Genomic DNA, 22263 nt, shown 5'->3' on the forward strand with positions numbered 1-22263 from the left:
CTGCCAGTCATAGGGCTTCCCCTTATTCCCTGGCTTCCGAAATCAATCGTAGAGGGTAGGCTGGGGATTCTCCATCCAGAGTGGAAATGCCCCTGAGGAAATGTGTAGGGCTGTCAGTGGGTTGTTCCAATTATAAGGTAGAGCCCCTGTTGTCTAGAGGTCATTGGACAGATTTCGCACAAAGAATTGTTCCGCCCAAGATGCCCATTGTTTCTCTGTTGAGAAGCACCATTTTTCATTTTGCCAATAAGAAAATTGAGGCTCACGTGTGCTTAGCATGACTGATACGTACTAGGTGCTCAATAAATATTTGTAGTTTAATGAATGACTTTGTCCAAGAGTTTGGTTCTTGACATTAGTGCTCAAGTCCAGAATAAGTGAGGAAGCCGAGGCCAGGGACTCCACAGATTATAAACTCAGAAGGGTGAGTTTGGGATTTCACTGGCAGTCCAGTGGTTAAGGCTCCCTGCTTCCACTGCAGGGGGCAGGGGGTTCTATTCCTGGTCAGGCAGCTAAGATCCAGCATGCCACTCGGTGCCCTCCCCCCCCAAAAAAAAGGAAAGGTGAGCCTTGGGACTTTCCTAGCAATCCAGTGGTTAAGACTTCTTGCTTCCATTGCAGGGGATGCTGGTTCAATCCCTAATGAGGGAACTAAGGTCCCTCCTGCTGTGCCAGGAGGCCTAAAAATAAAATAAAAAATGAAGGGTGAGCCTTAATATCTTTGTTTTGAGCCCTTCCCAAGGGAACTATGGGGTGAATGTGAGTAGGCAGTAGAGGAGGCTGTGTCGAATGATTGGGAAAGAACAGTGCAGCACTAGCTGAAAAGAATGGCTAATTTCTGTGACATTTTATAGAGCATCCACATTTCCTACTTTATCTTCCCTGCAACCCTAAGAGATTTATTTCCTTTTTGTAGATGTGATAGTAGAGTCCCCAGAGTTTAAGGAACTTGGGCAGCAATTTGAACTAGGTCTGGTGGACAGTACAATGCGTTGTTTTTCTTGGTTCCTCCATGGTGTTTGTCTACAGAGGGAGAGATCTGGGGTGAGCTGGAACTTCCCATCTTGCAGAAGAAGGTTATAGAGAGATGAGGGCTGGACAGAAAGGGGTGCTTGGTGGGGCCCCTTCGGTCAGCACCACTTGCTCTCCACCAAGCGCACCCAAGGGAAAAAAGTGACAGTAATTTTTCTTCAAAGGCTTTGAAATACAGCTAAGATCACAGTGTGTTTCCATCCTGCCTCCCTGAGTCTACAGCTACAGAAATTCTAGCACCAGCACATGAACATTTATGACAAGGAAGTTCACTTTGGCATGGTTTGGAACAGCAAGAAATTGGAAAAAATCTAAGAGTCTTCAGTGGACATCAGTTATCTAAGTTGGGGTAATCATGTGTGGTGGTTTCTATCAAGGCTTTGAGAAAGGTGTAGTATTGGGTTGGCCAAAAAAGTTTGTTCAGGTTTTTTCATGAGGTGTTACAAAAATCCAGATGACCATTTTGGCCAACGCAATACCTGCATGGAAAGATGTGCATACCATATTAAGTGAAAAAAAATGAATTTCAGGCCCATTTTAATTTTTTAAATGACAATAACCCCCTAAACAATGTTGTTTTCAAACTATGGGATACTAAGTAGCCCTTTAAGTAGATTCTAGAGTTACTTGAGTGTCACAAATAAATTGGACCATATGAAATTGCCCATATGTGACCGTTTGGACCACAGAGATACCAATTTCATATAGCTCGGCCAGGTAGCATTAGCAAAAATTAAATAGAATGAACAAAACAGAAAACATTTCTGGGATTTCCCTGGTGGTCCAGTGGCTAAGTCTCCTCACTCCCAATGCAGGGGGCCCGGGTTTGATCCCTGGTCAGAGATCCCACATGCCGCAACAAAAGATTGAAGATCCCATGTGCTGCAACCAAGACCTGGCACAGCCAAATAAATAAATTAAAAAAGAAAACATTGCTGCCTGTGCCCTTGAAGAGAAGGTAAGTGGTATTTGTTAGCACATTTGTTTCTGATATTTATATCAGATTCTGATTTATATCAGAATATGTGTACTCACAAGGTCATAGTCACAGAAGTTGGAAAATTGCTGCAACTCAACTGTTAACTCTGGAGCAGGTTTGAGAGCAACTTAAAATTATTACTGTAAGCACTTCTGGGTGGTTTTACTTCACTACTACTGTTGTTGTTATTAAGTCAGTAAGTCGTGTCCGACTCTTTGTGACCCCGTAGACTACAGCATGCCAGACTCCTCTGTCCCCCACTGTCTCCCAGAGTTTGCTCAGATTCATGTCCACTGAGTCGGTGATGCTATCTAACCATCTCATCCTCTTCCATCCCCTTCTCCTTTTGCCTTCAAACTTTCCTATCATCAGGGTCTTTTCCAAAGAGTCAGCTCCTTGCATCAGGTGGCCAAAGGACTGGAGTGTCAGCTTCAGCAACAATCCATCCAATGAATATTCAGGACTGATTTCCTTTAGGATGGACTGGTTTGATCTCCTTGCAGTCCAAGGGATTCTCAAGAGTCTTCTCCAACACCAAAGTTCAAAAGCATCATTTCTTCAGTGCTCAGCCTTCTTTATGAGTCCAACTCTCACATCCAGACATGACTACTGGAAAAACCATAGCTTTGACTATACAGGCCTTTGCCAGCAAAATGATGTATCTGCTTTTTAGTATGCTGTCTAGGTTTGTCTCGCTATAATAGTTGAAATCCTTGTATAAATGTCAGGCTTTATAGCCCTGTCCTGTCCAAGCTGTTGTTGTAGCTCCCCTGGGACTAGAGTAGGATTTCAAGGGACACCTATTTGAAAAAAAACCTCATAGCTTAATGAAACATTAGGAGACCAGGGGGTAACTGTATTGAACTTTTGAATAGTAATTGCTAATAGCTAGAAGTCAGGGGTTGGGGAATGGGGGTGGAGGGGCTTTTGAAAACCTGTTAGGGGCCTGCATACATGCTAAATCACTTCAGTCATGTCCATCTCTTTGTGACCCCATGGACTGTAGCCTGCTAGGCTCCTTTGTCCGTGGGATTCTCCAGGCAAGAATACTGGAGTGGGTTGCCATGCCCTCCTCCAGGGAATCTTCCCGACACAGAGATCAAACACAGGGATCAAACCCACATCTCTATTGTCTCCTGCGTTGGCAGATAGGTTCTTCACCACTGGTGCCACCTGGAAAGCCCTGTTAGGAGCCTAGTGAAAGTATTTTCATTTGCCTCACGGAAAAGAGAAAAGGTTGCTCTTGAGGAAATAAAAACTTTGGGGAATACCTTTGAAAGAAAACTGGGAAAGATCTCTAGAGCTGTAGTTATATATAACTGAATATATATATATCTTTTGAATATATACATATTCACAGGAAAGACTCATGAGCTTAAAATACCCAAATCCTGACAGCTCTGAAACTGGCTTTTGAAGGGAGAGTTTCTTAGAGCTAAGTAAGTGAATTTTAACTTGTAGATAGAGTTCTAGATGCCCAGTGTCTGAGGAGGAAAATTTGGCCTTATGGTTTTAATTTTAAGACATGTAAACCTTTTTTTTTTCTACACCCCATGGCATTCGGGATCCTAGTTCCCCAGCCAGGAATCAAACCTGTGCCCCCTACATTGGGAGCATGGAGTCTTAACCACCAGACTGCCAGGGAAGTCCCAGAGGTGTAACCTTTTGGATCCAGATAGTCCACTTCCTGCATCACCTTTATAATCATAAAGGAAACTTTGTTATTATGGAACAACAACAACAATAATAATTTTTTTAAAAAGCCAAGGGAAAAGACTCTACTTAAGTGCAACTGTTGATCGTTAAGCATTAGCACCGAGTATTTTTGTTGTTTAAGACAGACACTAGGACACTAAGTCGTGTCTGACTCTTTGCGACCCCATGGACCGTAGTCTGCCAGGCTCCTATTTCCATAGGGTTTCTCAGGCAAGAATACTGGAGTGGGTTGCCATTTTCTTCTCCAGGGGATCTTCCTGACCGGAGGATCAAAGCCGCATCTCCTGCATTGGCAGGTGCCTTCTTTATTTTATTTATTTATTCCTGCGCTGGGTTTTTGCTGCTTTTGCCCAGGCTTCTCACTGTGGTGGCTTCTCTTGTTCCAGAGCACAGGCTGTAGGCACTTGGGCTTCAGTAGTAGCAGCACATGGACTCAGTAGTCATGGTGCACAGGCTTTAGTTGCTCTGAGGCATGTGGGATCTTCCCAGATCAGGGGTTGAACCTGTGTCCCCTGCATTGGCAGGCGGATTCTTATCCACTGCACCACTGTGAAAGTCCGGCAGTCAAATTCTTTACTGCTGAGCCACCAGGGAAGCCCAGCAAGGAGTATATATCAAAGTATGTATTTTATTTATTTGTATATATTTAAGGTTGCTCCAGATCAATTTCCTATTTGATTCTTTTAAACTGTAATGTTCAATTGAGGTTGTTTAAAATGAAGTTACAGGGACTTCCTTGGTGGTCCAGTGGTTAGGACTCCATCCTTCTGCTGCAGGGAGAGTGGGTTCAGTTCTTCATGGGGGAACTAAGATCCCACATGCCATGGAGGGGGGAGCGTTGGCCAAAAAAATGAGTTAAAAAAAAAAAAGTAGTGTGAAGAAGCTAACCATCTTATATATATATATATTTAAAAGTTACAGTTTTGATAAAAGGAATCCTGTTTTTCTCTCTGGTGAAACATCTGTGATGCAAGTTTTATTTTGGGGACCACGTGTGTATGACGAAAGCACCAATCAGCACTTGGTGGCAGCATACCCAAGCACAGCTTTTGTCCTTCTAATGAGTAAACAAAGAACTGGAGGGTTGAATACACGGCCTAGTCACCGACAGCTGCCTGTGGACCACGGCTCAACTCTGGCTTGCTCCTGTACCCCCACCCCTTCCCCCCCGTGATGGTGCTTTAGGCCTGAAGTATCCAAGGGCCACCGTGTCCGCTGTGCGTGTGTGCAACATGCAGGCCACAGCCGAAGGCCTTGAACGGCAAGTCAGAGAGTCTGAGCATCCTCGTTATAGGTCTCAGCCCAGATGCCTCTCGTGGGAGCCAGAGGATGTATCCTCTCCAACTCCCAGATGACAAAATGAGCTGTTACAGCCCAGTCATCCTCCTCAGGGTACATGGCATCCTCAGACCTTTCCAGAATCTTAGGAATGATTGTGTGTGTGTGTTAGTTGCTCTGTCGTGTCCAACTCTTTGCGACCCCATGAACTGGATGTAGCTCTCCAGGCTTCTCTGTCTATGGGATTCTCTAGGCAAGAACACTGGAGTGGATTGCCATTCCCTTCTCCATAAGAATGATTATGAACTTGAAAATCTGAGCTCTTCCACGTCTATCTGACCCATGCCTTGGCAACCTCTAGAGCAAGGCCTTGTCTCCACAGGGCCTGGCCTGGTGAATGGGGTGGGGGGTGGGGGGTAAAGAGGGCGAGGGAGGCACTGCTGTGCCTTCACTCAGCAACCTGAGAGGCACGTACCACTCTTATTTCCACTAGACAGATGAGCCAGGGCTCTACTCACCCGGATGGCCACAGAAGTCTCTCCAGCAGTTTCCCTGCTCCTCCTGCCCAAGGGGAAGGGACCTTTATAACCTCTGGTCAGATCATGTCCATCCTTTGCTCAAAGCCCTCCACTGTCTGCTGGGCGCTCCTGTATCTTTCAGTGTTAAAGCCCAAGGACTTCAGTGGCCTACCAGCCCCTTGCATAAGTGCTCCCCATGCTCTGTGCCCCCATCACCTGTTCCTCCCCTGCTTATCAGTCCTCCAAATGACCAGCATCCCTAACACATAGCTCCTTGTCACCTCCCTCTTTTCTATTTTTTGCTCAAACGTTCAATGTCTCAAAACAATTTTAGGGGGGGGCATTCCTTGGGTGTCCAGCGGTTAGGACTCTGTGCTTTTCACTGCTGAAGGCACAGGTTCAATCCCTGGTCAGGGAATTAAGATCCCACAAGCCACAGGCTGTGGCCAAAAAAAAAAGATTAAAAGAAAACCCAATTTTTTTTTTTGTTCAAATAGCACAACGAGGTCCAGTGTGACCACCCTTGTTAAGTTTGAAACTGCCCAATCCCCCACCCACATTCTCCGAATCCTTTGTTTTGCTCTGTATTCCTTTGTGACACCTAAGTTCTCCTATCAGCCTATGTAATTCCCTTAACTGATCACAATTTATTCTCCCCTACATCTCCATCCTCTCAAGAATGGAAGCATCGTAAGGGCACAGATTTGTTTTTGTTTGTTTTGCTTTTTTATTTTGGCTGCGCTGGATCTTTGTTGCGGCTCATGGGCTTAGTAGTTGTGACACACAAGGTTAGTTGCTCTGAGGCATGTGGGATCTTAGTTCCTCGACCAGGGATTGAACCAGTGTCCCCTGCATTAGAAGGCAGGGGGCTTCCGTGCTGGCTCAGTCAGTAAAGAATCAGCCTGCAATGCAGAAGACTGCCTGCAATACAGGAGACCTGGATTCGATCCCTGGGTCAGGAAGTTCCCCTGGAGAAGGAAATGGCAACCCACTCCACTATTCTTGCCTGGAAAATCACATAGACAGAGGAGCCTGGCAGGCTATAGTCCATAGGGTCGCAGAGTCAGACTGAGTGACTAAACCACCACCACCACCTTTGTGAATTGGGCCAAATCATTAACCGTTTTGAGTTTCTGTTGTCTCCTTTGTACAAAAAGTATAATAATGTTTGCCATGCAAGGTGGATCTGAGAATTAAAGAAACTACCATATATTAATAGAAAAGGACTGTAAAGAAAGCTTCACAGTCTCCTGCATCCGCTGCATTAGAAGGCAGATTCTTAACCACTGGACCACCAGGAAAGTCCCAACAGCAGGATTTGGATTTTTTTTTTTTTAAGCTGTTCACAGCACCTAGAACAGGGCCTACCACATAACAGATGCTCAGTAAATATCTGTTGAATGAAAGGAACGGGGCAGAAGATTCACTAACTGCTTTCTAGCTGCTCATGTGGCCCGAAAGCAGCAGACCCTCATCAGCCTTGTTCCTAACCACCAGGCTTCTCAGCCCAGGCCTGGCCCCCACCCCCTCCTCTGAGACCCCACAGAGCTCAACGCCCAGACCAGGCCCCAACCAAGGAGGGCGTCTCACAGGCAGCCTGCCTGCAGGTGTCGAGTGGGAGCTGGGGCCTGGCGTGGAAGGCAGGGAAGTGCCTTCTGTGCCCATGCGTCCACCCTCAGTTCAATGCTCAGCCCCTGGTTCAGTAAAGTACTGGCTCTGTTCTCTCAAACGACAGTAACTCCCTTTAGCTTAGCGGTGTCCCCTCCCCACAGGCCTCAGGCTGTTCCCAACCTCCACCCAGAGCAAAAGGACTCTCAGAGGTCAGGGGTCACATTTCTTCATTTTACAGATGAGGAAATTGAGCCCCAGAGAGGGCAGTCCCTGAGCTGCAGGTGAACTCAGTTCTCCTGGGACAACTTCCTGGGCTGCTTCTGACTGGGGAGTCCCCACTTGGCTTTAGGAGCCCTGGCCCAGGACCTGTGGGAGGCCCCCTCTTCAACGGTGCTTCAACGAAGGTCAGAGTCCTTCTCCCAAGGATCCACGGCAGGTTTCTGCCACAGGTTTGAGTGCTCCCTGCTCTTCTGAGGGTGCTCTGTGTCCTTGCTATTTCCACAGCAGAGCTGGGAGACGTTAGCTGGATAAGTGAGAAGTCAGAGGGGACAAGCATCAGGGGCTGCAGCAGAACCCGGCCTGCCTGGCTTTGCCGCCTCCCTGCCCTGGGCAAGTCCCCTCCCCCACTGAGCCTGTTTCCCCAGCTGTAAAGCAAGGAGACTGGATGACAATCTTTAGAATCTTTTGACCATGACGGACTGTCGATCTGCCTTGCCAAAGCTCTTGGCACCCTTGCCATGAGTCCCGGGCTGGGTCAGCCGTGGCGCGCGCACTCTGGTCTGTGCTCATGAGTCGCTGGCCATTCGGGGCTGGGTTTTAGCCCTCATCCCACCCAGGCCCTTGCTCATGACCCTGGCTGCCCCCCTCCCAAAATAGCCTCCTAGTGAGAGTTTTCCTGCCTCTCAGAGCTCTCGTGGGAGCCGACACAGAAGCTCGGTGGGAGAGAACCGTTTGAAGAAGGGAAACGCTCCCTGCAAGGCCAGGGAGACTGTCTTTGTTCTCCAGTGTCCAGGATCTCAGCAGGGTGCCCAGCCTGGGCTTCTCTGCCATCCAAAGTGGACAGTCTAAATGTGACATCACAGGGAGGCCCAGCCAGGGACACGGGGACAAGAAGGAGCTCACTGGTGACTGCTGTCCGGGTGTGGTTTCAGTTATCACCATGGCCCATTATACAGATGAGGAAACTGAGGCCCAGAGAAACTAAGGGCCCTATCCAAGTTCACATGGATAGAAGAAGCAGAGCAGATTTGAACTCAACCTGTTTGGGACTTGGACCACCTGGGGAAATCCATGTGCCGTGGTTGCTGTTGCCATACCCAAGAAGCCCTGGGAGGCTCGCCCACTCTTCAGTGCTCGGTTGTTTACTATTTATAGTCCCTGCCCTCTTCCAGAGGTTTGAGTCAGCTTCCCAGAAAGACGTGTACATTCAAGAAATAGCAGAGAATCAGAAGCGCAAAGCTTTGGAGGCCCCAGGGGACCTGGCAGGATGGGGAGGTAATGGCATCGCAGAGCCCCCGTGAAGTTGCCTTCTCCCTGGGAGGCCCAGCTATTTGCAGATTCCAGCTTTAATGAGAACCCCCGTGGTCAGGGTGCTGTGCTGAAGTGAAAGTCAGTCCTTTTCTCCCTGTGCCATGTGCTGACCCCACGCTGCACTGCCTGTCCTTGCCCAGCATTGTTCGTCCGGAGTCGTCCCCTTAGCAAACCCTTCCTTTCCCACTTACGGGTCCCCATGAGGCAATAAAAAGGGAGCGTGCCAGGCTTGGTGTGAGAGACACGTGGGGATCGAGCCTGTCTGAGCCGGGGACATGACCCAGCCAAGGGATGTGCTGCGGAAAGGCAGCTTCCTCATATCTGAATCTCAGCCAAGGTGGTGACGTCTGCCCAGCGTTCGGTCCCTCTTCTCCTGCCAGCAGTGCCCCAAGCCCTCTGGAAGTTTCCCGTCCCTCACCCCTGGTCCCTATGGGACCCCAGCATTACCTGTCTCACCTTGTGTCCTGGCCACAATGACCGATGTCAGGAACAGGCACATGACTCAGGGCAGACCAAGCAGAGCCAGATCTGATATCTTTGTTGGAAAAAATGGGAAAGTAGCAGGGATGCCCCTCTTGGGGCAGATAAGCTGGTGTTTCTAGTGGCCATCTTACCACCATGAGCAGGACCTGCCTGAGAATGAAACCAATCAGGGACAGAGCAGATCGGGTGAGGCACTGACTCCTGATGACCTTGTTTGGGCGTCATGATCAAGCCATGCCTGAAGCTGGTATACTCAAAACTTGTCAGGAACTTAAGCTTAGTTAGATCATTTATAAACTAAGAATCCAGAGACAGCTAATTTTCCATCTCTTATTGAGACTCCTTTGTAAACATGAGAAATTTTGAGCAGTTTTCATCAAATATTATGTGCTGCTCTTTACATATGGACACAATCATTAACCCTCTTTTCACTAAATGTATTTCATTAGAATAAAAAAACTCATGCCTGATCATGCACTCTGCCATTTTTTTAATTAAAATTAATAATAGTAAAAAAATGATAATGAAAAAACAAAATACAAGCCTGCAGTATGTGAACAAAAAATTCATCAATTTTTTATTAAGTGCATCTGTTAAAAACTTAAAAGATATTTATGGGACTTACTGTGTGCCAGGCATTGTTCTAAGCACTTCACATGTATTACTTCTAGATACTTACGTTATCACCCCCATTTTACAGTAAGCCAGAAAGAGGTTAGTTTGTTTTTTTTTTTAATTAAAAATATTTGTTTATTTGGCTGCATTGGGTCTTAGTGATGGCATGCAGGATCTTTGTTGTGGTGCACAGGCTGAGTAGTTGCAGCTCGTGGGCTTAGTTGCCCTGCAATATGTGAGATCTTAGTTCCCCGACCAGGGTTTGAACCCACGTGCCCAGCATTGCCAGGCAAATTCTTAACCAATGGACCACCAGGGAAGTGCCATTAGTTAAATGACTTGCTTGAGATCAAGTTCCGGGCCCTGGGTCAAGTCCCTCTCCCCGTTCTTCAATGTCCTTCCCAAAGACAACGTCCTTCCTTTCTTTCTCTGGAAAGCCTCTGATCTCCCCAACAGGAAGTGCTCTCTGCCTGCCACAGATGCCCTCACAGAGGCAGGCTGTCACCCTCCTGCCCTGCCCATCAATATGCTGGGCACGCGTCCTACACCCCATTCTGTTGTGAACCCCTCCCAGCTGAGGCTTAGCTTCCACGAGGACCCATCATCCATGCTCATGGCAGGAAGTTGATAGCCAGCCTCAGCTCCATCAGCTGGCACCTGGCCTCTTTCCCTCCTCGCCATCATTTGAAGCTCGCTCGAGGTGCCCTGGAGAGGCCAGGCCTCAACTGAGGGGTGCACATGGATGGGACCTAGAAAGAGGGACTGAAGACCCTGGGCATCTCGCTCACTCTAGGAGGTGTGGGAGGGAATTGGGACAAGGTAATCAATGCATCCTGGCCTCTCCCAACCAGCTGTGTGACTGTCCCCTCCTGGTTCCTCGGTTTCCCCACTGGTAAAATGAAGAAGTTGGTTAGGGAGAGTCCCCCAGGAACCTAGGAATGAGGAAAGCGAAAGTATTTTACTCATCCAGGAAGTTGGTGGGGTTCCCTGATGGCAAGCTCCCTGCCTGCCGGACTTTCACTCATGTGTTCGTTAATCAAGTGCAAACCAGTCCACCCTAAAGGAAATCAGCCCTGAATACTCATTGGAAGGACTGATGCTGAAGTTAAAGCTCCAATACTTTGGCCACCTGATGCAAAGAGCTGACTCATTGGAAAAGACCCTGATGCTGGGAAAGATTGAGGGCAGGAGAAGAAGAGGGCAACAGAGGATGAGATGATTGGATGGCATCATCGACTCTATGGATGTGGTTTGAGCAAGCTCCAGGAGATGGTGAAGGACAGGGAAGCCTGGAGTGCTGCAGTCCATGGGATTGCAGAGTCGGACATGACTGAGCAACTGAACATCAACAACAATCCGTGGAGGCAGTGTTTGAGGCGCCGGAGATGCTTCAGAGAGTAAGACAGGCAGTGATCTTGCTGCCCAGGAGCTCACTCTGTCACTCTGGTTTGGGGAGGCCTCCAAGCCTTCACCCATGGAGGTGCTCCAGTCTTGGGACTCATGGACTGGGGCCTTCCGAGGGGAGTGTGTCCTCCCTCCAGCTCCGCCCCCTTCCCCCAGATGACCTTGCCTCTCTGGGCATTAGTGCTTCACCTTCTAAGTAAGAAGTTGGACTGGGTGGCCCTGAAGCCTACTCTGCCAAACTGACATGGCCATTCACTGTTAAACATTACCCACTCTGTGTCCCTCCCTCCCTGCCACTCCTCAGGGACATCAAGCCATAAATGCTGCCTTCTTTGATTTTCCTCCAGGGCTGTGGCCTTCTGAGAGGGGTCACAGGAACACTTGCTGCCTCCCTTCTGCCGGAAGCCAAAGTCTTGAGAGGGGAACACTGGGTCCACGTCTGGGGCCGGGAGCTTGAGGTGGGGATATTTGGGCCCTAGCCCTACTCACCCCTCCCTCCCTACCTCCAGGTGTTTTTTCCTTGGTTACATCATGCATGTGGCTCCCCCGGATCCTTCCCTGAGGAGCTGATGGCCTAATGAGCCCCTCAGGTGCCCGCCTCAGGCAAGAGGCCTCAGCCCTCCTGGTTTCTGGGGAACAGAAATAATTCAGAGAACTTGGGGCAGCCTCACTGCATGGGGTGCCCCATTTTAGCCTCCTCCCCAGGTCCTTCACACACAAGGAGGGCCAGCCCCAGTCGTCCTGCCCAATCTCACGTATACCCAGGCATTTAAAATATTGAGGTGGCATAATTCCTCCTGTGTCCCCACAAATCTCAGGAATGGGAGTGGATTCTAGCCAGATACTACCTCACAATATGCAAAGAGCTCTCTTCTCATCTCATTCTTTCCTATCTTCAAATCAACTTTGTAAACAGGTATGATTTCCTGGTCATCCACAGCATATATTCTAGAACACTGAGATCCCAGGTGCTAGACCTGGTGAGGAGAGTGCCAGGTGTCAGAGTCCAGTCTGACTCTAAAGCAGAAACAGGTTTCATGCCCACTTCTAGGCATGAAAGTGTTATGAAAATGTTGGTCGCTCAGCCCTGTCTGACACTTTGTGACCCCATGGACTGCAGCCCTCCAGGCTCCTCTGTCCATGGAATTCTCCAGGCAAGAATGCTGGAGTGGGTAGCCAGTCCCTTCTCCAGAGGATCTTCCCAACTCAGGGATCGAATCTAGGTCTCCTGCACTGCAGGCAGATTCTTAACTGTCTGAGCCACTGGGGAAGCCCAAGTCTCTCAGTCGTGTCTGACTGTCTGTGACCCCATGGACTGTAGCCCACCAGGCTCCTCTGTCCGTGGGATTTCCCAGGCAAGAATACTGGAGTGGGTTGCCCTTTCCCTCTCCAGGACCCCAGAGTGTAGCTGATAATACTATCACAAGACAACTGTGTTCCCACAGTTGAAGCAATGATACGTCACAGACACACTGAAGTCTCTGTGGATCCCCTTTAGCCCCTCTCCACCTCCACCCCCACCAAGCCACCACTGTCTGAATTTTGTGTTTCTCATTCTCAATGCATATTTTTATACTTTTCCTACATAATTGCATATCCGTATTATTCAACATTACAGAAATGGTGTTATTCAGATCTTGTTGCCACTTGTCATTTTCATCCAAGTGGATGGAATGAACTTTTAGACATGATGATACATGCAGCTTTGAATCTTCCACCGCATCACAATAGTGAATATTTGTTGAGCCCTTGTTCTGCACCAGGCATGCTTTCAGGTGCCTCACCTGCCTTCACAAATGTAAACTTCAAAACAAAATTATCTTTATCCCCAGTTTACAGATTTGGGAACAGAGGCACAGAAAGGTGAAATGATGTACCCGAGTCACGTAGCTTGGGAGCTGTGCTCTTAACTGCTAGACATCACTCTCTCTACTGCTGCATGGTCTGTTGTATGAAAACACAGCCATTAGCCATCTGTTCTCCTATTTAAGGGCCGTTGCTTATTTTTGCAGACTTGTCTCTAATAAACATTATTAGTCTCACAGGGTTGGGGGAGGTGGTTGTATTATCTTGCTTAGTTCCTACATCAAGCCTGTGAATGGATATCTGTATCATCTCCCTTTACAGATGAGGAAACTAAGGCTCAGAGAGGGTAAATCACCTTCTCAAAGCTGCACAGCTCCAAAGAGCCAAAAGTGGGCTGTGAACCTGGCTCCTGCAATCGTGGAGCCCAGGGGTCCTCCCACATCCCCAGCAAGCCCTTGACCCCTGACTGATTCTCCTCTTGGCTCTGTCGCTGGCAGCCTGCCCGCCCTCTCCTCGAACAGCCTCCCCACACCTGGCCTTCAGCCTCTCTCCTCTGGCCACCCTCCACCATCCTCATCCCAGAGAAGGGGCCCAACCGGAAGGCCCGTTTGTGTTAGGAAATTCCAGCCACGTGAGCCAAGCCGAGCCCGGGATTCTGAGCAGCCGGTAGCTTTAGGAGAAACTGAAACTTGGCTTGTTGGGGGCGGAGTGGTCACCGGGGATTTAAAGAGCTGCCACTTCCTTGGGCCCCAAGAGGGCACTGGGAGGTCACAGCAGCTGAGGGACGCCCTGAGCGGGTGTAAGCCCGTGTTCTCCTCCCCACCATGCACCTCTGCGGGGGCGATGGGCCTCTGACCAGGACGGTGAGTGCAGGGGAGCAGGTTCGGGGGCTAAGAAGGGGAATATGCCCCGGTGTGCTGGGGGCCGGCTCTGTTCACACGGGCTGGGGGGCCGAGGCCTCAGTCTCCTTAGGGGTTTGGCTTGAGGGCTTTCCCGCTCTCACATTGCAGATCCAGGCTTCAGTTTAGAACTTGGCCTCTGATTACAGCTCTCTCCTCACCTACCTGTCCTCTCGCTGCCATTACAGGAGCCTCCTCTTTCCTCCCCGAGCTCTCTGGCCACAGTTCCCCTGGAGGCCTTGTCTCTAGTCCAGAACCCAAGTACCAGAGGCCCAAGCCCTTCTCTTATGGTAGGTCTTTCCCCTCCAGGCTCCAGTCTCTCAGTCCCCCAGCACCTGCAAGGGGCCTGCTGTGGCCGTGAGCCTAGGAGTTGGCAGAGTCCTCAACCAGGGAGGCCAGCGTCTTGCCTGGGGTCCCCACACTCAGAACACACCTCCCAGAGTGACCTGAGGGAGGGGGTTGTAGGGTCTCCAGTGTTTCCTCTTGTCTGATTTTCCAGAGCCCTGGGCATTTGGGTTAACCAATTCTTCTAAGTTTCATGAACCCCAGTGTAGGCAGAGGGTCACAGCTGTCACCCTCTGCATCTGCTCTTCTGGCAGAAGGGATTCATTCGCTCATTCTAGGCTGCTGGCCCACTAGAATGTGAGTAGCCTGAGGTCAGGAAGTACTGCCTCTTATGTTTGCTGCCGTGTCCCCTCAGCTCAGTGCATGGCACATAGTAGGTGTGCAAATATTTGTGGGATGAATGAATATCAGCTTTGGGCCTGAGCTGAGCAGGGGAACACAGAGTAGAATCAAAACCCCTACCACACCCCACCCCCTCCCTTGTCCTCATGGAAAGAGCTCAGAGCTAGAGAAATCAACACCTTGATGGTGGAAACAGTAGTGATTAGAACAGGGACTTTTATTAACCCCTGCCTGCTTTCCAGCTGGTGAGGAAGGCACTGGTGCCTCCATCTGTGGCAGATCAGGCAACGGGGCTCAGGGAAGTGAGTGATCTACCCAGAGCAACACGGTCCATCAGGAGGCTGTAGATGTGAAGCAGGTTCTGTCTGGGGCTTGTGCTGCCCCGTCATGAGCTGTGAGCAGTGCGTGTGTGAGGCTGGCATTCCACCGAGCTGTGCTGTGTCTGTGATGGAGTGTGTGGACACCAACGGAGCCAGAGAGGGCTTCTGGGGGAAAGGGGACCCTTGGGGACTTGATTCAAGAAGGATATGAGACTTCCCTAGTGGTTCAGTGGTTAAGTCTCCAGGATTCCAATTTGGGGGTCACAGTTTGAACCCTGGTGGCTCCCCCTGGCTGCTCCCTCTACCTTCAGACAGCAGCCTAGCTAGACCTTCACTCCTTGCTGGGTGTTTGGCTCAACTGTCACCGCCTCAGAAGGAGAAGGTCTTTCTAAACACCTGAGCTAAACTAAGATCGCGCATGCCGCATGGTGCTGCCCCCTCAAAAGAGAAGGGAATGGCTTTACAGCTAGCCCGCCCCTGGCGGGCCCCCTGAGCCCTCAGTCTCTCACCCTACAGGATGCTGAGGAGCATCAGAGGCAGCTGAGGAAGAAACAGAAGAACCGGGCGGCCGCCCAGAGAAGCCGGCAGAAGCACACGAACAAGGCAGATGCCCTGCACCAGGTGGGGACGCCTTCCTTCCCATTCCTGACATCACTCACCTGGCCCAGCCACCTCTTCTCCGTCCCACCAATCAGCAGTTCCCCCTGCATTGCTGTAGGTGCCAGGGGCCCTGTACTTGGGGAGAGAGGAGGGCTCTGCAGCTGAGATTCAGAAATTCCTGAGTGTTGAGTGGAAATTGTGTGCCAGATACATGCTGGGCTCCAGGGGCATGACAAGGCATCCTCAGCCCAGGCCTGCCCTCAAGGCACCTCCAGTCTAGAGGGAGGAGGCAAGAAGTGGAGGGAAACAGGGAGAACCTGGCACAGTGACCAGGTGAGGTCTTCATTCACATGTAGGTTCCTGAGCCCTGCCCGTCCAGAACCCACCTCAGAGGTGCTGCACTGAGGTGATCACCCTGCCTGTCTGGGTTCTGATGCGGGTGGCCAAGACCGTCTGTGAGAAACTGGTTCAGGGTTAAGATGGGCTGGCTTTAGAGTCCCAGCTGCTGCATTCCTTAGCTGCAGGTCGTTTCCTTCACTGAGCTTCACTGTCCTCATCCAAAAATCCCTGTCACCTGGCAGGACCCTTGTGAAGACTGAAGGAGGCCAAGGAGCCTTGTGGGGTGGAGGGTGAGAGGGCTCCATTTGCACTTGCCTCTTCACCTTGGTTGGTAACCTGACCTCGGATGATAACCTGACCTTGGAGTTTCCCTTCTACCTCTGTGCAGAAAGGACACACCTCAGGGGAGACCGTTAAGAGCTGGGTTCAGGACCTGGCCTTTGGCTGGGCTGCATACATGATAGTCCTTACTGCAATGAGTAAAATTCAGAGCTCTCCACACCCAAAGGTCCTACACTCTCTGCCACCCCACACCCACTGTCCACCTTCCTCCTAACATCCTGCACCTTGTTCTCTCTGTTCCTTCCCTGACGGAGCACCTCCAGATTCAGGGGCTCCCCTGGCTGCTCCCCCTATCTTCAGAAAGCAGCCCAGCTTGATCTTCACTCCTTGCTGGGTGTTTGGCTCAAATGTCACCGCCTCAAAAGGAGGAGATCTTTCTAAACATCTGAGCTAAAGAGACCTCACCTATTACTCTGCTTTATTTTTCTGGTTAGCACTGACCTTCCATCACAAGTTTAGATGTTGACCGTTGCTTGTCTTCTTCACCAGACTATAAGCACCCTGAAGGCAGGGAACTCTTCTGTTGCCTACTGTCTCCCCATCAGCTGGACCAGTGCCTGGCAGATAGAAGGAACTCAGTATTTCTCTGTGGAGTGAACAATAGAGTTGGAATAAAGTGGGAACTCATAGGTAGGAGCAACATACAGGTAGTTGGGTCAAGATGATATAGAGATGAAGTCTGAGCTGGTTTCGAAGGATGAATAGGAGTTTTCCAAATGGATGAAGGTAAGAAAAAGCATTACAGGCAAATGAAATAGGACTGGCATGAGCATAAGAGAGTAGCACCCTGTACAATGCATGAAAATGAGGACTGATGCCCAGGATGGCACGCCTGAAAGCAGTTGAGACTTCATGAGCTCATTTATTCTTTCCTTCCAGAAATGCCTACTGGGTATCTCTGGTGCAGCAATCACTATTCTAAGCACTGGCGATACAGCTGTGAACACAGTAGACAAAAGTCCAGCTCATCCTCCCCAGGGCTCATATTTTCATGGGGAAGCCGGACAGGCAAATAAATGACCCATAAGGTATTTGGGATATCAGATGATGATAAGTGCTCTAGGAAGGATTAAAGCAGGGAAGAAGAGGGAAGGGAGTGGGACATGTGGGGTGATGGAAACCTAACTAGGGAAGCCCTCCTGGAGGAGGTGACAGTTGAGCAACCTGAGGATGGGAAATGAATGAATGAATGAATGATGAGTGACCCAATTTCTGGAGGTAAATTGATGCCTTTGGAGAATTTAGGTAAAGAGTGACCTAATGACATGTTTTTAAAATGTCTTTCCACTTTCCACAGCAGAAACCAGCTTGGGAGTGGGGCTGTGGGTGGCTTTGAGGCCTGTTAGAACTTTGAGTCCATGGCTTAAGCAACATTTTAATATAAAACACCCTTGCAACTTCTTCTTTTAAATAGTGTCCATAAAAGGCAGGGCAAGGGGCTCAAAGGAAGTCACTGAGCCTGATGAGCTGTGGAAATAAAGTTCCTTCTGCATTTTCCACCACTGTTGCCATCATACTAATAAATGATTGTTTAGAACTTCACATTGATTACTGTCCCACCGGGTTCCCAGCCAGTGCTCAGCAGAACAGAACCTAAATGCCGAAGAGAGCATACCTGTGCTGCCAACCTGTAAAACGTGACCCTGGACTCCGCCCACAGTGCCTCGGTGGGCAAGTTCTGGATGTTGAGGAGGTCTGGCAGTGGCACTGAACAGGCTAGAAGTGTCCAGAACAAAGGATGTCTAAGTAGTCACAAGAAGGCCATGTCAGGACTAGACCGAGGAAATGGGGCTGGAATTGTCCAGGCAGAGGAGACTGGAAGTGTGGCGAGGAAGCAGAGTCCATTTGAGGAACAGAAAGTGGGGGCATCAGGAGCAGTTGGAGAGATGAAACTGGAAGTGTGAGCTGGGGCCCCCACACATGGGGAGTCATGGGAGACTTTAAAGGGCTTTAATGTTCGATTAGCACTGCAGCCATCGAATGTCTCCTCTGGGCCAAGAGCTCGGGTGGTTTGAGAGGCACACCAGTTAGGAGGCTGAGGGTGAGTGGAGATCCCAGACTGGCTGGCTGGCTGGCTCAGGGGCCTGGCGCTGGGGATGGACAGCAGGCAGGTCTGAGCTGGTGGGCATGAATGTTTGGCCAGAGAGCAGCCAAAGGGCATTCAGGTGGCAGTGGTAGCTTTCCTCCTAAATTGAGGACCCTGGGGCATTGGGAAATAGGGCTCAGACTGGGCCTCTGATCCTGGCTGACATAACCCTCCCCATCTATATCTGCTTCTCCCCCCAGCAGCATGAGTCACTGGAGAAGCAGAACCATGCCCTGCGGAAGGAGATCCAGGGCCTTCAGGCCGAGCTGGCCTGGTGGACTCAGACCCTGCAAGTGCATGAGCGCCTGTGCCCGCTGAACTGTGCCTCCTGCTTGGCTCCGGGGGCCGCTGGCTGCTGGGGCCAGGCCGAGTGGCCCCCAAGCCCCGTGCCCCACGGACAGCATGGCTGCCAGGAGCAGCTGGGCCTGTTCCGGACCCCAGTCTCTTCTCCCTCAGCTCCACAACCCTCTCCAGACCCACAGCCTCGTGGTTCCCTCAGCCTCCTCCTGTCCCCTCTGCCCTCACTGTCCCTTGGTCCCGCTGCGGTCACGGCATCTCCTGCACAACTGTCACCTAGCCCTGTCCAGTCCGCCTCCCCTGCTGGCTCCAGCCTACTGAGACCTTCCTCTAAGCTCAACACCCTCCTGCCCAGCCCCCTAGCCCAATCTGCCCCTCTAGAGTCCCTCAGGCTGGAGCACCCCACTAGGGGGAAGCCGGGGTCCTCACCCCATAGCCCCTCAGCTGCTCCAGGGCTGGGGTCTCTGCAGGGCAGGGAGCATAAGCCAGCTTCCTCAGCAGCAGATTGGCAAGGGCTGGGCGTGGATCCCAGCCCCCATCCCCTCCTGGCCTTCCCTCTGCTCGCTTCTGCTCAAGTCCACTTCTAACCCGGCCCCCAGAACTGGGCTGGCCCCTTCCTTGGACCCAGGAAGCAGCCTCAGCACACAGACATCTCCTCTGTTGCTGCTGGGGGCTGCCTTTCTTGGTTGACCAGCTAGCTAGGAGTGGAAAGGACACAGAGATTCAGAGAAGCCAAGTGACTTGTTCAAGGTCATACGGCCTTTCTTGGGACCTGAAACACCACAATCTGCTCCTCCTTCTCCTGGTGGGATCCTGGCCCAGGCACCCTAGGGGCTAAGGTCCTAGAAACCCAGAGCCGGCAAGAGAGGTTTAAGTGCTGGGGGTGGGGAGGGACTCTCCTTTTTGCTTTGTGATTAGCAGGGCCACAAAGCCCTGTAGTTTCTGAAAGTTTGCCCTTACTGGGGCTGGTCCAGAGTCCAAATCCCTGTGGGGAAGGGCCAAGCAGGAGCCCAGAAGAGAATCCTTTCTGCTCCTAGTAGTTTTTTCAGTGCCAAAGAGCTGAAGCTGTGGGTTGGAGTTGTGGACAAGCCTGGGGCAGTCCCCTCTAGGATTTCTACACACTGAGGGTCCATAGCCACATGGTGACCTTCGGGAGATTCTGAAGGGTCAGCTCACCAAGCTATTCCCAAATAGCTCCCTACCTCTCCCTTTCTCCCAGGGCCATGGTGAGTGGACTTCTGAGAGCATTTGTGTCCTGCACAAAAGGCAGATGGAAAGAATGAGGGAAGGACCAGGTGCAAACTTAGGTTTAAGCAAGTGCTGGACTTGAACCTTTTGCTTTGTGATTCCCTGCTTCCCAGGTGGTGCTAGTGGTAAAGAACTTCCTGCCAGTGCAGGAGACGTAAGAGACATGGGTTCCATCCCTAGGTTGGGAAGATCCCCTGGAGGAGGGCATGGCAACTCACTCCAGTATTCTTGCCTGGAGAATCCCCATAGACAGAGGAGCTCACCAGGCTACAGTCCATGGGGTTGCAAAGAGTTGGACATGACTGAACGACTTAGCATTAGCACGCAGTGAGACCTGTGTCTTCTTCAGTACTGCCCCCATTCCTGTGCAGCCCACAGATCCCCATTACCCTCCAGCCCCTCTGAGCAATGCCCCTTGTTGCCCTTTGGCCTGATGGAACAGGGGCTTGGGACCAGATGAGAGCGCAGTTGCTTGGGGATGGGGGTGGGGGTGGAATTGGGGGATGGTGGGTTCTCATTCAGACTCAAGACAAACACTGTAAGGGGACATAGATGAGAAACTCCAGCTCTTCACCCAGATTTACACATGTAAGCAGACACTAGGCTAGTATTTGACACACTCCAGGAAATGCTGAACACTTGGTACCTATGTTATGGTAAATAAAATGTTTTCCAAGTCTTTTTGCTTTGGTTAGTTATTTAAAATTCTGACTGTACTTTGTACTATTGAAACCAAAAGACCTTTGAAAGGAAAGTGCATGGTCTAGAATCTTAGGTGAGCAATCCCTCAGGGACCTCTTAATCCAACCTCCCTTCCCATATTGCAGATGAGGAGACTGAGGCCTTAAGATGGGATGGACTTGCTCAGAGTCATGCAGTAAGAGGAGGTGTCATGGCCACAGGATTGTGAATAGCTACAGAGCAGGAGTCACCAGCAGATTCAGGGAGAACAGACTGGTGAGAGGGAAGCCAAGACACTTGGTTGGAGGCTGGCTTGAGTCTGGGACAAGAGTCGATATGATGTATGGTACTCCAGGATTTATGGGGTGATGAGGATACTGTGGCCTGGCGTGTGTCTGTATAACTTAAAATTTGTCAGGCACTCTGTGTGTAACTTGGGTTAACTCGATGCCTCTAATAACTCTGGAAAGTAGATATAATTATTACCCCATTGTTTGGAAGGGGAAACCAAGGCCCATGGGTGTAAAGGTCACATAGCTAGGAAATGGTATAGGCTTAATGACCTCAGGAGCACTTATCCACAGGTGATTCTGCCTTCTACCTTCCTGGAACTTTCCCTGTAGGCCCTGAATGGAGGGGCTGAAACATGCCCATAGACGTGACCCAAGAAGGTAAAACCCTACCTTAAGCTCAAAATAAGAGAGGGGAGTGACTTAATTAATGTTGGTACACTCATACCCCAGAAGAGATGGTAAGAACAAAGAATGCTTTGAAGAATATTTAATGAGGTGAGAAAATGCTTACAACATATCAAGCAGAAAAAATAGAATGTGCAACTGTCACTATAGTTTTATATTATGTTTGTTTAAAAATATAAACAGAATCAAAGAAGTGGGAGGAGGCGCTGTAGACTCTTGAGGCATATGAGCTAATATCTGTGAATCCCCAAATTGTAAACAGCTACCACTGTAGCAGAAGCCTTCCACATGGTTGAATATACCCTAGAAATCTGTATCTGGGTGTGTCTATTGCTGCATAACAAATTATTCCAAAACCCAGTGGTTGAATCAACAAACATTTATCATCTTAAAATTCCCGTAGAGTGGGAATCTAGGCACAGCTTAGCATCTCGGGGTTTCTCACAGGCTCCGATCAAAGTATTGGGCAAGGACTTCTCCAGTGGCCCAGGGGTTAGGACTTCACCTCCCAATGCAGGACGGTCAAGTTCCATCCCTGTTCAGGAAGCTGAGATCCTACATGCCTTGGCGCCAAAAAGAAAAAAACAAACATGAAACAGAAGCAATATTGTAACAAATTCAATAAAGTCTTTAAAAATGGTCCACACAAACAACAACAAAAACCCAAGCAAATGAAAAAAAAAACAAAACAGCCCCCAAACCCCAAAGTGTTGGCCGGAGCTACAATCATCGGAAGGCTCAACTGGGGGGATCTGCTTCCAAGCTCACATGTATGGCTGCCCGTGGGCCTCAGAAGTTCTACTCCCAAGCTTATTCACCAGGTCGTTGGCAGAACTGAGTTCCTGGAGGGCTGCTGGACTGAGGACCTCAGGTTCTTACAGGCTGTTGGGTGCAGGTATTATCTCCTTGCCATGTGGGCCTCTCCATAGGGCTGTTTGACACGGCAGCTGGCTTCACTCAGAATAAGCAAGCTAGAGAGTGAAAAAGGTGAGTGATCAGAAGCCACAATCTTTTTGTAGCTTAATTTCAGAAATGACATCCTGTCAGTTTTACTATATTCTGTTGAGTAGAGGCAAGTTACTAGATCCAGCCCA

At 50.0% G+C, this 22263-nt stretch overlaps 1 protein-coding gene across 9 annotated transcripts; it reads left to right on the forward strand.

Moving 5' to 3' along the window:
• The first annotated feature begins 1196 nt into the window (after positions 1 to 1196).
• Positions 1197 to 20469, forward strand: BATF2 (basic leucine zipper ATF-like transcription factor 2). Of its 9 annotated transcripts, none has more exons than XM_081532525.1 (4): positions 1197 to 1381; positions 15395 to 15499; positions 16649 to 16885; positions 18446 to 20469. In XM_081532525.1, the coding sequence occupies exons 3-4, from the start codon at positions 16880 to 16882 to the stop codon at positions 19127 to 19129; spliced, it is 690 nt and encodes a 229-aa protein (XP_081388651.1). In that variant the 5' UTR covers positions 1197 to 1381; positions 15395 to 15499; positions 16649 to 16879; the 3' UTR covers positions 19130 to 20469. The 9 variants fall into 9 exon arrangements, with proteins under 9 accessions (XP_081388651.1, XP_081388642.1, XP_081388645.1 ...); XM_081532516.1 differs by lacking the exons at positions 1197 to 1381; positions 16649 to 16885 and adding exons at positions 10500 to 11624; positions 14060 to 14161; XM_081532517.1 differs by lacking the exons at positions 1197 to 1381; positions 16649 to 16885 and adding exons at positions 13743 to 13835; positions 14060 to 14161.
• The last annotated feature ends 1794 nt before the right edge of the window (positions 20470 to 22263 follow it).

Source organism: Giraffa tippelskirchi, chromosome 10 (assembly GCF_054371585.1).
Source record: "Giraffa tippelskirchi isolate mGirTip1 chromosome 10, T2T-mGirTip1v1.2.pri, whole genome shotgun sequence".
Classification (NCBI taxonomy): domain Eukaryota; kingdom Metazoa; phylum Chordata; class Mammalia; order Artiodactyla; family Giraffidae; genus Giraffa; species Giraffa tippelskirchi.

Coding starts and splice junctions, on each gene's coding strand:
- BATF2 (XM_081532516.1), top strand. CDS start 11,487: ATGCTGCCTTCTTTGATTTTCCTCCAGGGCTGTGGCCTTCTGAGAGGG. Junction 14,162..15,394: donor GCCCAAGCCCTTCTCTTATG/GTAGGTCTTTCC, acceptor CTCACCCTACAG/GATGCTGAGGAGCATCAGAG. Junction 15,500..18,445: donor AGGCAGATGCCCTGCACCAG/GTGGGGACGCCT, acceptor TTCTCCCCCCAG/CAGCATGAGTCACTGGAGAA.